Source organism: Schistocerca gregaria, chromosome 8 (assembly GCF_023897955.1).
Source record: "Schistocerca gregaria isolate iqSchGreg1 chromosome 8, iqSchGreg1.2, whole genome shotgun sequence".
NCBI lineage: Eukaryota > Metazoa > Arthropoda > Insecta > Orthoptera > Acrididae > Schistocerca > Schistocerca gregaria.
The window spans coordinates 421,930,727-421,947,121 of record NC_064927.1 but is presented as its reverse complement, the minus strand read 5'-3'; the positions used below and the strand labels follow the sequence as shown (position 1 = coordinate 421,947,121).

The 16,395-nt window shown below is 35.4% G+C and overlaps 1 protein-coding gene across 3 annotated transcripts in view; it reads left to right on the top strand.

Annotated features, from left to right (window-relative positions):
• LOC126284485 (jmjC domain-containing histone demethylation protein 1) overlaps positions 1-16,395 on the top strand; it is a 118,734-nt gene that overhangs the window by 55,173 nt on the left and 47,166 nt on the right. For 2 of the 3 annotated variants that reach the window (XM_049983442.1, XM_049983443.1), the window contains exon 12: positions 3,334-3,627. The exons of the other annotated variant lie outside the window; for it this stretch is intronic. In XM_049983442.1, the coding sequence (XP_049839399.1) occupies positions 3,334-3,627 (294 nt within the window). The remainder of the gene's footprint in view (positions 1-3,333; positions 3,628-16,395) is intronic. 3 annotated transcript variants of the gene reach the window in all.

Sequence of the window (16,395 nt, the reverse complement as noted above, 5' to 3'; positions counted from 1 at the left end):
ACTTTGAGTAAGAATGTAGAATTGAGGTAAACCTTACTAGGAAGAAATGTAAAATCGGAGAATTTTTAGCATTGGTCTTAAAGGTTTTTCACAGTGGCTACGAATTTATGGCGTAGAACCACGAAAATCGTAAAATCGAAGTTCCACAGCAAATGAATATTTTTCATTTCTTAACAAAGTGTTATAGCATGTTAATGCTAAGAAATATGCCTGAAATATAGATCTGATTTCAGGATCTTTATTTGTTTCCCTTGGTCTAAAAAGTAGGTTGAGGTAATGAAAAATTTGTAAGTTTAGATGTAGCGTAAACACTGATGAGATATCTTGTAATCAAACTTACAATTGTCTTATCAAGATCTGCTGTGTCTCACCTGCATTTGTCAATTTGTGTTGAATGATGGCTCTTCTAGTTATGAAAACTTGACACTTTGATACCTCTTGCAAGAATCAGTTACCTTATGCCTCACAAGCATTCCTGATAACTTATACTATATCTTTATCTGCTTAGCTCAATTTTGACACTTGTTTCTCATTTAATGTTGACTATTCTGAATCATCTTCCTTCCTTGTTTGCAATTCTCCCTGACACAGTAGTGAGGTACAGGACTTATGTTTGGAAGGACAGTTGTTAAGCTCCTTGTTTGGTCTTCCAAGATTTGGGTTTCCCATTGTTGCACTAAATTGCTAAAAGCAAGTGCCAAGATGGTTATTTTGGAAGCTACACAGCCAGTCTTCCTTCTTACCCGTCCACAGTCTGCTCTTATGTGCCATCTCCATCGTCAGCGGAACATTAAGTTTTAATTCTTCTTCCTCTTTATTGTTGGTGTTTGATGCCTCACTCGGTAAAAATGGAAGCCATACAGGATCACCATGTTTTCTTTCTAACTGTTGAAACCTTTTTCCTCGGGAACATGTAGATGTATCAAGTTGAAATGTATCTCAAATACTAAGGCCTATTGTCCCTTGGCGACATAAAGAGAAGCTTCTAAGCCAATACAGTCAGAACACATTTTTGATAGTCACAAACTCACTCATCAAAACTTAAACAGAGTATGTTCTGCCGGCCTAGAATCATAAAATTTTTCAACAAGAAAGGTCTCACAGTAAAACCAAAGGAAAAAAATTTGAAAACTGTATATTTGTAGTTACATCATGCTAAAAAATAAAAAAAATTATAGTTTCTTATCTGACTCTTGTATTTTTGTCCGTCTGTTAAGAGCACTTTCTCCCTGGAACAGGTACACACATATGAAGTTGAACTTAATGTCACATACTTAAATATATATGCCCTTGGTGGTGTAATAAATATAAGCTAAGTCAGATCAGCCAAAGGCTACAGCTATCTATGAATACTGATACTCACAAACTTGCTCATCAAAACCTAGAGGGTACTTCCCATTGGGTTAGAATCATGAAATTTGGCTAGAAGCAAGGCTTCACAGTACAATTAAAGAAGAGAAAAAAAACGACAACTTTTAATATGTAATTATATCACACAAAAAATATTTCTTTTTCATTTGTTATCCAACCTCAAACGTGAAATTACGACAGTCAGTAGTCGTGCACTCATGTTGGCTGGATCACATTGGTAGAAGTCAGACATCAAGGCAAGGAACGACCTCTTTGTTCATATGATGTATTTCAGATTTTATCCATGATCAGGTATCCAGGAGCTATTGTTATGTATGTAGATATGGTGTTGTATGTGGAACACCATATCTACGTTTTATTATCGTTCCTGGATATCTGATGATGGATAAATTCCAAAACACATCATAAGAGCAATAAAGTCATTCCTTTCTGGTCTTTGACATTTGCCATTGCGACCCAGTCAACATGAGTGCAGGACTGCAGATTATTATAATATTGGCCATGTGGCTCCTGGATGATTTTGTATTATTGAAATTAAAATATTCTTGGAACCCCTGGGATTGACATCCTGCGAGTATCAATGTTGATAACAGGTAAAAATGGTAGAGATTTTCATTCACAGAATGGGTGAACTATCCATATACATAATTAAGCTTGTATGGAACACTCTGTGCGCTAGTTCTACTCGCACATGGCCAATTTTTTGCAGGGTGTATACGCCCCGGGACAACTGGGAAAAACCCGGGAATTTTTTCATCTGGGAAAAAAACCGGGAACCTTTTAGAATTCTGGGAATTTTTGATTGTGTTAGTTTTGAGTAATTTTTTTTTTTTTGTAATTTTAACTAGTAAGAACTGATAACTCTAAGAATTTTTCTTCAGCCCGCTTTTGCAGAATAATACTGCAGCAATAAAACATAAACAAGAGAAAAGCACCAAAGTAAATTTTTAGTTACATTGAAAATGTCATTTACAATGACAAACCACAGTATGTGCACAAGCATCCACTAATAGCAAAATGTATCTAAGGGTTTAGGGCGAAGACTAAGCAATACTTCGCAACAGACTGGTTTCAGTAAGCATGGCAGCACAACTGTTGCTTCGGAAACTTAATGTCCCGTTTTTGGTCGAACTCATATTTATACTTTCGCAATACAAAAATACGACCAAAAATAATGCTGCACGTCAAAAATCTTTTCAAAATGCATATTTTTTTACATTTTTTTGCATTTTTTTGCTGGGTTTCGTTTCCTAAAGTGCAAGAATTTCTAGGCTGGTGTATAAAAACTTACCATTCAAAGGATTGATAAGTTTCATAGTTCCGAGGGGAAGTTTATTGTCACTTAACATGGAGAATGTCTATTTTCACTAGGGAAAAAGTGTATTTTCACCCAGGAAAAAGTGTATTTTTAACTGTGTAATCCGAGAAACATTCAGCAAATTTTTTGCTAGTCCATGTATACATCCTGTTTTTGTTAGTTTTTTTCTTTTGCCCATATTGCTCTTGTTTCCTTGTTGTTACCCTTGGAGCTCTTTGAAGATAAATGTCTTTTTTCGAAAGAAATTTCCATTATCACTGATTCTTAAGTATTATTTCTTTGCTGATCTCTTTGAACAGGGGTGTTGATGTCTTTTCCAAGAGATATTTGAATACTTTCTCTGTTTATCTGCTCCCACCCATTCCCTAAAGTTGGCCGAAGATGATGATGTTCCATTTTGCAGTTACTTCTACTTCCCTTATTTTGAAGACATCCATGGCTAATACATTCTTTTGTTAATTCAAATTTCCGTGTTACACTTTACACTGTGATTGTTTAATGGTTGCTGCATCCAGCATTTATTATGGAAGGATTTTTCAGAGGAGCTCAGTTAATTATTCTCATTCAGAATCTAAATATTTTACATACTTAGTGCAGCTTTTCTTTCATGTATGAAGTATCTACAGCGTCATGCTTCTTTACAGCCACGTCACTTCCGGGCTCGGGCGAAGTCATCAGACATTCGTCGCATGTCAGTCAGCAGTGATAATAGCTCTATGTTAGACTCGAAAGACAATCATATGCTCCAAGATGTGAAAGGGGATATGGATGGTGAAATGGATGGAGAAGGAGAGGATGATGATGAAGAACAACCAATGGAGAAGAAGCCACGTTTGGAGCCAATGCTAGATTCTGTAGTTTTAGTAAAAAATGAGCCATTGGATGATCCAGATAACAGTCCTCCACCTCAACCAACAGCACCTGTGATACCTGTGAAGGTGAGTGGCATGTATTAGTGAAGAAAGCAGTTATTCAGCTTTACCCTGTGCCTCACAGTGACAAATTATGCGACCTTGCGTCAGTATTCACATTCACATTATTACTTGTGGTACTAATGTGCATAATATTGTTTGTGCTTCACAAGCACTTCTGCTTTCCGATTTTGTAGATGGTGAACATGGGTATATTGGAACAGCATGGGACTGTCAGCATTGGTTTTGAGTATCCATTGTCAGATGTAACAAGTGATTTTCATTATTTTACACTGTCATCAGCTAAAATAAATACAAAATTCCAACTTCTCTTTTGATATCAAAGGAAATGCACCCTCTTATCATAGCGTCATGCCATCATCGCCACCTGGCACCGTATCTGGTTATTGAATCGGAGCACATCTTACTTTTGTTTGTGCACACTGTTGTATGGTCCTGTTAGCTTGTTTGCTTTTAAAGAGTGGGATTATTTGTGGGACAGCAGTTTTGGGAACAATTTCTCTGTTTTCATATAAGCATTGTTGCATGTTCCGGGTTTTTTATCATCGATCTGTCTGTGAATCAGCCTGTGGGCAGTAAATGTCTGATCAGAAGGATGTGAAGTGCTCAGATCTATTCTATAATGATTTTGCAAGATAGTTCTATTTCCCTGTTCAGAAAAATTGATACCAACACCTTAATTGACTCTTATTTGGTATTGAAAACTGATTGATGAGGTATCAGTACATTTTGATCTGTACTGACAACTGATATTTTGTTATAAACTTCTTTGTTTCGTTTATAAATCTACAAATAGTTTACTTGTAGAGGAGCTTGCTGGAATGAAACATAACAAACTTTGATGTTTCAAAAAGAAGAGCCCCTTGGCATCAATGTTTTTGAATGAAAACACAGTAACAATACGTAAAATACTTAGCAATTTGTATCTTTTGGCTTTCCACCATAGCATATTAAAATCATAAAAGCTCAATAACAGGATCAGTCCAACAGTCACTTCTTGGAATGAATGTATTACGAAAAGCATTTGGGTTCAATTAATATGCGAACGTGATAGAGTTAAGCATTGGCCATTTATGTCATGGACTATGCATCTTTGTGAATAATTAGTAATTCATTCTTCCTCTTTGTATTCATTGACAAATACAACATAAAGAAAATAAATCATTAGTTGTAAAACATATGTTGTGTAAGGACAATTTATGGGTATATTGTAACAGGTTATCCACAATATTCATCTTTTACATTTTTGTGAAATTCATAATAATATGTGAAGCAGTGCTGTATTTTGTGTCTAGACTATGCTGTAGGGAGTGGGTTTGTTAGCTACATTGAATAAATACTAAAAATTAACAATTTTTGGGCACATGGCAATTGGTTTATAATTTCTTGAATTAGTAATTGTATTTTGAGCAGCAAATTGAAAATATTATTTTCAGTTATGTAACTAAAAATAAAATTACTCTAAGGAGGAGAATCCTTCAAAATGAATCTTCAATCAAAATAAATTGATAGATTACTTCCCCCATCGCATCCTGCCCTACCCAGTTTACACACACACAAACACACACACACACACAACCAGAATGCCTCTTCTATTAGATGAATAGTGATTTACTCTCATAGGAGTATTAAAACTGTGATCAGGTCTGGAGAATTTTTACTTTCCAATCAACAACAAACAGAAACACAGAGTGACAAAAATTTTAGTGTTATACAGGGTGTTACAGAAAGGTACGGCCAAACTTTCAGGAAACATTCCTCACACACCAATAAAGAAAAGATGTTATGTGGACGTGTGTCCAGAAATGCTTAATTTCCATGTTGGAGCTCATTTTGGTTTCGTCAGTATGTGCTGTACTTCCTCGATTCACCTCCAGTTGGCCCAATTGAAGGAAGGTAATGTTGACTTCGGTGCAATCACGTCATCAACACAGATTTTCTGTGAATGTTTGGACAGACATTGTTGTTGATGCCTTGATTGGGCCCCATGTTTTTCCACCTACACTCACTGGAGCAAGTTATCATGATTTCATACGGGATACTCTACCTGTGCTGCTAGAACATGTGCCTTTACAAGTACGACACAACATGTGGTTCATGCACAATGGAGCTCCTGCACATTTCAGTCAAAGTGTTCGTACGCTTCTCAACAACAGATTCGGTGACCGATGGATTACTAGAGGCGGACCAATTCCATGTCCTCCACACTCTCCTGACCTCAACCCTCTTGACTTTCATTTATGGGGGCATTTGAAAGCTCTTGTCTACGCAACCCCGGTACCAAATGTAGAGACTCTTAGTGCTCGTATTGTGGACGGCTGTGATACAATACGCCATTCTCCCGGGCTGCATCAGCGCATCAGGGATTCCATGCGGCGGAGGGTGGATGCATGTATCCTCACTAACGGAGGACATATTGAAAATTTCCTGTAACAGTGTTTGAAGTCACGCTGGTACGTTCTGTTGCTGTGTGTTTCCATTCCATGATTAATGTGATTTGAAGAGAAGTAATAAAATGAGCTCTAACATGGAAAGTAAGCGTTTCTGGACACATGTCCACATAACATATTTTCTTTCTTTGTGTGTGAGGAATGTTTCCTGAAAGTTTGGCCGTACCTTTTTGTAACACTCTGTATTTTAGATGTTCCTTCGTATGAGAAGAGAAAGGTATGAGTTGCCCCCATTGCTCTTCTTCTGACTTGTAATTTTTCACTTGGACGTAGTCTTTGTGATTGTTGTTCTACATTTTATGTTCCTTCCACCCCCATTAGTTTCTTCGGACACAATTTCTGTTGTTCATCTACAAACTTAAAATATTTCCATGTAGTTTCTATATACGCACTACCAACGCTTAAAATGCTCCATCCTTCACTGATTGTTTGTCATGACCATATACATTATTCTTGGATTGTCTTGATGTAGTTCTCATCCTTAATATACAGAAAATTCGAGTAAACGAAAGTGTCTTCAGAGTGGACTTTTGACTGTGTTATAACATTTGGCAGTGCATTTAGGTGATCCTATTGCTTGCATCTTTACAAAGAACTTTCAGATGTCTGTTTTTGATTGATTGACTAGGAACTTATTACCTGGCAGTGTTTATTACTAAACTCCACACAAATTTCAGAAATTGGCAGTGCTTTTTTATGTTTGACATATTTTCATATATGACTGAACCATAGTGACATTCTTCAGTTAAAAGCCGGAGAATGAAAAAATTTGTCATTTGGTTTTTCATCATTTGGAAGACTCATTTACACATCTCATTTCATGTCATCAGTTGAATTACTTTAATGTTAACTCATGTCATCTGATGATTCATGATTCATTTAAATGTTGAACAGAAGATTAGATTGGTCATTTAGTTGCAAATAGAAAATTAGCAATTGGAGGATGTCTTTTATTCATTGGATCATTGTATTGCTGTAACTAATTTTTGCTGCATCAAAAACTGGGGATATTTTTTTCTAATAACCAGTTTTACATTTACAAGAAGACAGAATGGCTGTTCAGTACATAACTACAGGAAGCTAAATTGTAAGTGCTGTTGATATATAGATTTAAAAGTGGGTATTTTTTTCTACTTTTAGATATGGGTATTGGCAGTACTTGGAATTTTCTCCCTTTAAGGTATAGTACTGGCCAGCCATTCTATTTCCTTGTAATTTTACAGTTTTCTAAATTGAATTTACCTTTTGATACAGTTTTACATTTACTAGGTTATTGGTAAAATAGAAATCACACTGCAAAGTTAGATGTGAACCAGTTGGAAGGATAGGTCACCATGTATCCACAGAGCAATTCTTAACTGACATAAGTAGTGTACATGTTGTCGTCAGCTTCTGAGGCAGAATGGTTGTTCAGGAATGAGTCACTGGAATTCAGTGACCTAAAAAGACATAAAGATGTTCAGCCTATATTACATTCTGATTGAGCTTCATCTGCAAAAACAAATGGTGATGTGTCTTTCCTACTGCCATACACAATAAGAGGTACTATGATATTCTCTCTACATTCTTCATATGTAAGAATGAGTTTGCCTAAATAGTTGAAGTTTAATGCCAGTAAAACAAAAAAAAAAAATGTGTTGAACTTCAGCTAATGGCTTCTTTTGCATTCAGTTTGTGTAATTTTGTTGCCAGTGCCACTCAAAAAGACCTTTCATACTTTTATGAGGAAGTTTTAATTTATAATTGGAACATGTATTATTAAAAGATTGATCTCATTTCCTCGACATCTAAGAAAACAGTGCATTTTTCTTTTCTAGTCGCATTGACTTCGTAGGCTTGTAAATACCGTAATTGAGTAATGAAGAAATCTATTCAGAAGAATGAGAGGACTCTGCAAGTAGACTGAAGACAAGTGCTTCGTGCAAGTGTTGGAGGGCCACAAATTGTGGAAGATCTGTTAAACTAATTGTGAATATGTGTCTTGCTAACTTGCAAGGAAAAAATAGTTTCATTAAGTTGATTCAAAAGCTGTGAATCAGTTTGTTATACACACTGAGTGCTCTAACTGAAAAAATGTTAAGGGTGAGTGGTTCTATATCCTATTCATTTCTCTTTTTGCCAGTCTACAACTGGAGTGAAAGCACCACTCACCAGTTTATCAGGGAAATGCACAAAGTTGTGCAGTTCAGTGTGAGTCGAGCAGTATGCCTGTTATAAGACATTTGCAGAACATTTCAACTTTGGACATACAGTATTTCAGATGTATATACTTTATCAATATCTTTTTTTTTGTAATTGGGGACATTTTGTGAAAGAAAAATACAGTTGTGCCTTTACAACACAATATTGCAATGAGCCATTACGATAAAGGTATTACTGGAATTCATAAACAAATAGAAAAATTTTGCTATTGAAATTGTTGACTTAGTTGACTTCTAAAACCTAACATACAGGTATGAGAGGAATGCAAGTCAAATGTTGAGTCATAAATTTAATTTATAGTGAATTTTCCATATCTAGTCAGAATCCATGCAATAAAAATTTCTGGAGGTTGTACATACTACTTTTCCAGTATTGTATCTTTATCAACCTCAACATATGTGAACAGATTCTGTTGCACATTTGTAAAGTTTTCCTGTTTTGATTTTTTTTTTTTAATCTGGGGTTTGGTATGTGAGCTATGTTCTGCCAGATAAAGTTTGTCCCAATAGTCACGCTTTAATATATGGTGAGATTTTGTTATGTCTTCAGTTGCTTGGGGGGGTAACAAAAACTTTGGTATTATAGATATTTATAGCTCTTATTACTTTTTGTTATTGTGAAAGCACTATGTGATAACTAATTAGCATTTTAGCAAAGTGATGTCACAAACGTATTTCATTGTGCTGATTTGGACTTTATAGATTCTTGATGTAAAGTTTCTTTGATATATTGATGGTGTCCACAAAATAGTTTTGAAAATCCTGTTTGGATATTCATTTGAGAATTTTCTCTCCGTTATGTGTTTGCCTCTCCTGAAGGATCAAAACTTTTATGATTTTTTCTGCAATAAGAAATCCATTTTGTATGGAATTATTATTGTGGGACAGCCCTCTTTCGTTGGTGAGCTGTAGGTGGTATACACCACCTGCTGCTGTGTGTGGTTGGAATCTGATTTAGCTAGTATATACTGTTTTGTTGTGAATATATTCATTATACTTTTCTTCAGTTTTGGATTTTTTCCACTGCTTTGAGAAAACAGAGATTTGCAGAATATAAAGATGTTTACCTTTCAATTACTGCAGCTTTTGACATTATTGGACAGTTCTGTTCTTTAAATTGTTACAATGACTGAATATGTTGGATAGACTCTAATAAAATTTAAAACAATTATTTAGTTAATCCATTGGAAGGGCATAATACAAAGGAAAGTATCCTCATTAGTTTCAATATGGATGAATGTAGAGAAAAAAAATTAGTAAATATTCGTAATTCCTGTGACTTTCAAATTAGGCATATTGACAATGGATTTTCAAATTAGGCATATTGACAATGGAGAGAAAGGGGAGAATTAACAAGCTATAAAACGATGTTTCTAGAATAATTTATTTTTCTTCAAATTCTTTTTATTCTGTTGCACAGTTACTCAGATGCTGTTACAAGTTATCAAATGATTGCTGCTCAACAGAATTCACCTTGAGAAGTGCAGTTGTCAGCTCATAACATTTTACTAAATAATTTCAAATTAAAGTTGGTAGTGTTACTAGTGCTTATGGTAGTCTGATAACTTCAGTAGTATACATACTTTAAAGGGCACTTTTGAAAATAAAATATTAAAAACTGAAAGTCATCATTTGTATATGATGATTTACCATCATGCTTGTTTTTAGGCACTTCTGTATGTACTTTGCTGTTACTGACAAACTTCTGTGCATGGCTTTAATTTACCTTGATTAACAGCATGATACTGATATTAAGCATGGATTAGATAGCAATGTTTGTCCAGAAGGAATGATAGGTGTAAGGGGCTGCAGCAGTCCGATAGTACTCAAAAGATGGTACCTTTTCTGAAAGTTTCACAGAAATATATAGTCTAAAACAGCTCTCCGCCTCTCCTCCCTCCCCTTCTTCCACCCCCTCCCTCCTCTCTCTTCTTCATCCCTGCTTTCTCCACACCACAGCCTGTGTGCTGAGTGTTTACATAGTCACCTGTAACATAAAGGAACAACAACAATGATAGCACAGCCCTCAATGTACACCTTTGGTTCCAGTACATAGAGGATTGGATCAGCTGAAATATAATGTTGAAGATATCTACTTAATTAATGGGTTGTGTTCAAATAAAAATTGAAAGAATAAAAGCATTTTGTTCATTGTGCAATTACTAATGTTATAAAATATATAGATGTAAATATACAGGTGATATTTTTATATTCAGTACAAATTATTAAAAATTTTGAAAATGTGTATTTTAAGTCAATTTCTATTGGTGTACATTATAATGTAAATAAAATTCTCTACTATCTGGAAACATTCAATGTACTCAATTATTGCTTGCATTCCCATGTACTAGAATTAAGTGCTTATTTTTTCTGCCTGCTTGTAGATGTGCATTGAAAAGTGCAATGCCATATTGATGCATTGTGTAGCTACATCTAATACACCTTGCAATTTACATGCTACATATATACTACTAATTAACTGTCAACCAAAAAACGTTATGTAATGTGATTATTATGGGAAATAATACCGGAGGAAAGATTGTTTATTAGTGCTGTGTTCACTGTCACCTGAAACTGTAAATGGATTGAATACTTGGATACAATTGTCAATAATTTGCTAATACAGTTTAATGCAATTTTATGTGCACTTACCCCTGTTTTTTTTTCTTCATGTGGTGGGTGTTTTATTTTTTTACATTTGGTGGGCGTTCGATTTTTTTACATTTGGTGGGCGTTTCGATTTTTTTACATTTGGTGGGCGTTTGATTTTTTTACATTTGGTGGGCGTTTGATTTTTTTACATTTGGTGGGCGTTTGATTTTTTTACATGTGGTGGGCGTTTGATTAAGTATTCGGTGATGAAAGACTGCATGTACAGACAAATTTGTTAGGCGAAATATGTCATTTTATGAATGGCGCTACAAATAATCAGCAGCATATTGTAGCTTGAAAATGTAAAGGCATAATATTTCCTTAAAATGGGGCGAAGAACCTCTCTTGCATGCACTGTTTCGACACATCCTTTCCATTAATGGCCCAGTCCAATGTGTTAACATCCTCCTTTGCAGTATATTTCTATTTAACTTGTCACTCTCTTTTTCTGTCTTAATATCAAGCTTTTAACATCAGGTATATTTTACTTGGTATTATGAAAACTTTGTCAGTTTTCAGCCTAATATTTACAGTATGTTTACACTAATGAATAGCAGTTAATCGGCTTATTTTACTCTTATTTTGACTGTGCTCACTATTAGTATTTTATTGGCTTTTCCCAGTTTCCAGAAGGGCATTTTCATGTTAAATAGTACTTTCTTCAGTTATTAATGATAAGTAGGGAACTCAAAATGAAGTACTTATATTTGGAGCAAAATTATGCATTTGTTTGACTTCAACAGTTTTCCCCAAAAGGTCTTTGCTCATTTTCTACTTTTGGCTCGATTTAAGCTTTCAATGAATGATTGCTTTTGTTAAGAAGCAGCAGCAATTTTTCTCTGCCTGATCAAAATACATGCAGCAGTTTTGTTCTCTGGTCGCGACAGTGCATACAATATTAGGTCACAGTGGGCCATGAGTGTAAACAAATGAGAACATTGGCTGCATGTGGGACAACCCTCACCTCCATGTTGCAGGGCAGTCAGCTTACAACCATATTCCGTGTTCCTGCTAAAGCACATGTGAGAGCTGTACTTGTATCCTGTGATATTCCACGATTAGTCGCATTTCAGAATAAGAAAAGAAAAAGAGCAATGTACAATCCAAAACAAAGCAGAGTGAACAAAGCCTTTTCTAAACAGCTACTGTGAATTGCTTGTCACCTGAAACTGCCACAATAAAATGTCCGCACAATACCAACTGTATCTAGCTGTCAGACAGACATTCCTTTTTTCTAACATGAGAGGTCCCGTGGCTGAAGCAATGCAGCCATCCACAGTTGATGATTGCATGAGCGTAACTTACAAGCACACTGATACATTATTGTATTACTGCGTAAATGCACTCTTTTAATTTTGGGAACACATCCCTGCGCACATTCTCTTTCTGAATTGGGTTTCGCCAGATGTTGCGGAGTACCAGTAACCAATCTTCTTCCATATCTACCTGCAGAAAGTAGAGCAATTTAAAACTGTCATTGATAAAATAGACCCTTAAGATGCAGTTCACTATGAAATAGCATTCAGATAAATTCACATTTTGAGGCACAACTTGCATCTATATTTTTGCATTTACTGCAAATGTTAATGTGTCAGATCCTTGTCGTAAGTGATATTGCTTACTGCCAACTAACAAAAATGCAGGCTTTTTTAGCCATTGTCACCTCCTTGATGGTGCCATCTGATTTATGAGTATAGGCTGTGTTCTCGGGTGTAATTCCCTCTGTTCATCTCTTGCTGTAAGAGATGTCTTCTTAGGTCATGCAGGTAGATGTTTCAATTCTTAAAACATCAATTGCTTTCAAAGAAAGTGAGTTCTTTGCCTAGTGCTAGTAGTGATAAGAAGAATAGCTGAACAGCATACTGGTGTCCGTGCTATAACCCCCGTATTGTGGTGTCACACGAATGCTGCTGAAGACCACAAAGTCAGGCCTAAAAAGATAATGAAGCACAGTTGATTTTGTTTACTTTATTGAGCACCAAAGTACTTTTCATTCCTTCTCTCCTGAGGAAGTTGTTCACTTTTTTTTTAATTTCCATAGGTTTTAAATTTATTATAATTCCAGCCTGAAATCAAAATGTTTAATCTATCATGTTATTAATTTCAGTTGGTAATAACCATCTTCAGACCTGAGTATAAACATGTTGCAGTATACAAATCACACCATTGTGTGTGGCTGTGCATTCAAAATCGTTAACTGTTTCAGCTTCGTCAAGCAAAAAAAATTCTGGTAGGCACCACAGTACCACAATACAATTTAGTGTGACAGATCTAAAATGGCCCATGATTGCACTTCCACACGTAATAGCATATGTATAATGCAACACATTTCTACTTAGGTCTGAAGATGGTCATGACCAACTAAAATTAATATTGTGATTAACATTTTGATCCAAGACTGGAATTATAATGAAGCAAATACTTTTCCAGGATCACAGTAAACTTAATCGTGACTATCTCACAACTTGTGGACTTAAATTCTTGCTTAGTAATCACTAAACTTGCATGGTTAAAAGTATACTTTTATTGGTATATTCCCAGTAAAGTGTTCAAAATATTTGCTTTTTGAGGTAGCTACCATTACAGAATATAAGCATTTGAGCATGTAGTCCGACCATCTGCACTACTGAAAATAAAGTGACTACAGCTAATTTGCTGTGGTGGATCGTTGCGTGGAGAATAGATCCAAAACTGATACTGACGATCCTTGATTTGTCGCTTGTATTAAATTATATTGGTGTCTGGTAGTAAGAGCCGTCTAGCATTGAATAAGTGAAGATAATTTCACCAAAAAATGGAGGGCATCTACTGAAGTTAACACTGATCAGAAGCAAATAACAAGCCTTCACATTTGAGAAGAGGTGGTACTGGCAGCACTTTGTTTGCTGCCTGTCTTCCATGCTTCATGCATCTATATCTGTCTGAGTAATCTGCAGGGAACTGGGTAGTTCATTGGCACTTAACCCTTTTGTTGCCACAGACGTGCTCTTTATATTGCATGATGAGTTCTGCTCGCCAAATACTGGTGTCTGCACTGGGAGACAGCATTCTGACCGATGTGGAATACTTTTATGACTTGCAGAGACCTATTTGGGTGAACATTCGATTTTTGGGTGTCTTGCGTCTGGTATTTCCACTTGATAAAGAAGTGAATTTCTTTTTGCTATCAGTCGTACATAACTGTGCTGCACCAAATTAAGTAAAATATGGCATGAAATTTTAAATATTTTGCAGAGGTAAAAACGCATCACGTGAACTTTGTGTATAGTTGATTTTAGCTCATACATTGAAGCAGATGAAAAGTAGACAAGATACCAAAATGTCAGGACACTATCTCATTTCATTATCAAGCTATTGGGTCTTATGTCCAAAGGACAGTCATACATGATGCACCTGTTCATGTCCTTGGGTATTGCGAATCATGGTCATAACAATTGTCACAGCTCATAAATGAATCAAGATATCATAATAAGGTTTTTTGCAAATGATAGTACACGCTGAGGCACATACATTTTGTGATAATAATCTAATTTTTTTTTATTCACCGAGATGTGGAAATAACTTGCGTGCAGCAGTGAGTGGTCGGCGGTGTGCATACAGGTGCCAACAGCACTAGGAAAACCCAAGCAGCGTGTGTATACATGTCCACAGCATGTTGCAAAAACAGCATAGCAGAATGTGCACACATGCTCGCAGCAGCAAAAGGGTTAAAAAAAATTCTTATTTCTTATTCCATATTCGAATGGAACAAGGGAAAAATGTTTGTGCCTTCAAAGAGATTTACATTTTGTTTGCTTTGTCCTTATTAACCTCACTTGATATGTGAGTAGCAGTAGAATGTCTGCGCAGTGAGTGTGCCTTTAAATTGTGGTTTTCATAAATTGCTATTGCGCGTTTCCCAATAAACACATTGTAAGATCCTTTTGCATCTTCATAACATTCCTATACTGACTGAAACAGTCAGCTGTAAATCTGGAATGTCACTCATGTACCCTTTTGGTAATATGTGTTAGGAATATTCCACTCAGCTATCTTTATTTATGATTTTCATCTTTAAATTATGTAATTGATATGGTTGCCCAAACCAACTGACCACGACTATTTGTACAGAATTTGAGTTGCTCAGTGTTCTCCATGGTCACAAAGATATGCTACTCCATGATCACACAGATAAGCAACCTGTCTTCTTATTTTTTTTAATAAAAATCCATCTACACATCACAAAAATGAATTTGGAAATATGTTGCGAAATGGTAGAGAAAAGGTCTTGGACAACAAACTGTGCATTTGTGATTATGGTTATGTTCCGTGCAAAATGGATGATTTCCATGCAGACCAGGAAGTAAGTTTTGAAATGTTTTACTTAGTCAAACAATGCAGTAGTATTATGGTGCATGATAAGAAATCTCACCAAGGGAGGAGGAATGGGGCAGAACAAATGATATCTTTGCCACAAATTATAACAATAATAATTTTTTTGTCACTCTAACTTCATTACTTGTAGAACATAAAACTATTTATAAAGCCACCGTGTCATAGAATTTTCAGTTTATTATTGAATTGAGTGGATGTACAATAATATTACATATTAATGAGTTGTTGAGCATAGGCCGGCCTTAATTTGCCTTCTTGGCAGTTTCTCTCTAAAATAAAACTACAGTTTATAGCAGTTTGGTTCTCAGATTACACCTAATAACATCCTGACTATCCCATTTGATTACAACAAATTGTTTATTCTCTCAGGCTTAAACATGTGTTTCTCAGAGGCAGCCAGAAAGGCTAAAGTTGTATCATTCTTTCCTTGTGTTGCTGGCAGTATTATTGAACAGAAATAAAGACAATAACTATATCAACATCAAAATACAGTGAAACCTGCTGTTATACATTTCAAGGGAATTCAGAAAAATTGTGTAAAATGTGGCAAATAACGTTTTAAGCTGTAAAAGTTACGTATTTGATACCTCCTTGCATCTTCGCACTTTATGTATGATATATGAACATAACAGGCATCAAAAGACTTGTCAGAGACTTCTTTTTACTATCTATTAAAGGTTTATTATTTAATAAAAACCTCTGATGTAACTGGAATTGACATTTGTCTGGGAAGTAGAAACGTTTGACTTAATTTCAGATGTCATAATTAATGTTTTTGGAAAGCCTGCAGTTGTCATTAATTATTTAAATAATGAAATATTGCACTAGTCACACTTTTTTTTTAATGCTTAATGTTGCACTTCGAGAATTTTTAATTTCAAATATCATAATGGATGTTTTTGGAAAGCCCACAGCTGTCATTCATTATTTAGAGAATGAAATACTGCGCTAGTTACTTATTTTTTCATGCTTGATGACACGTTTGTCTCATTGTCAAGTGCAAATATGTACATAAGTGTTTTGTGTGGTGGTTGAATATTTGTTATTCTGCCTCTCATGCACTGTTGTCGTCTTTTTGAGGTTATCAGGTACTGTAC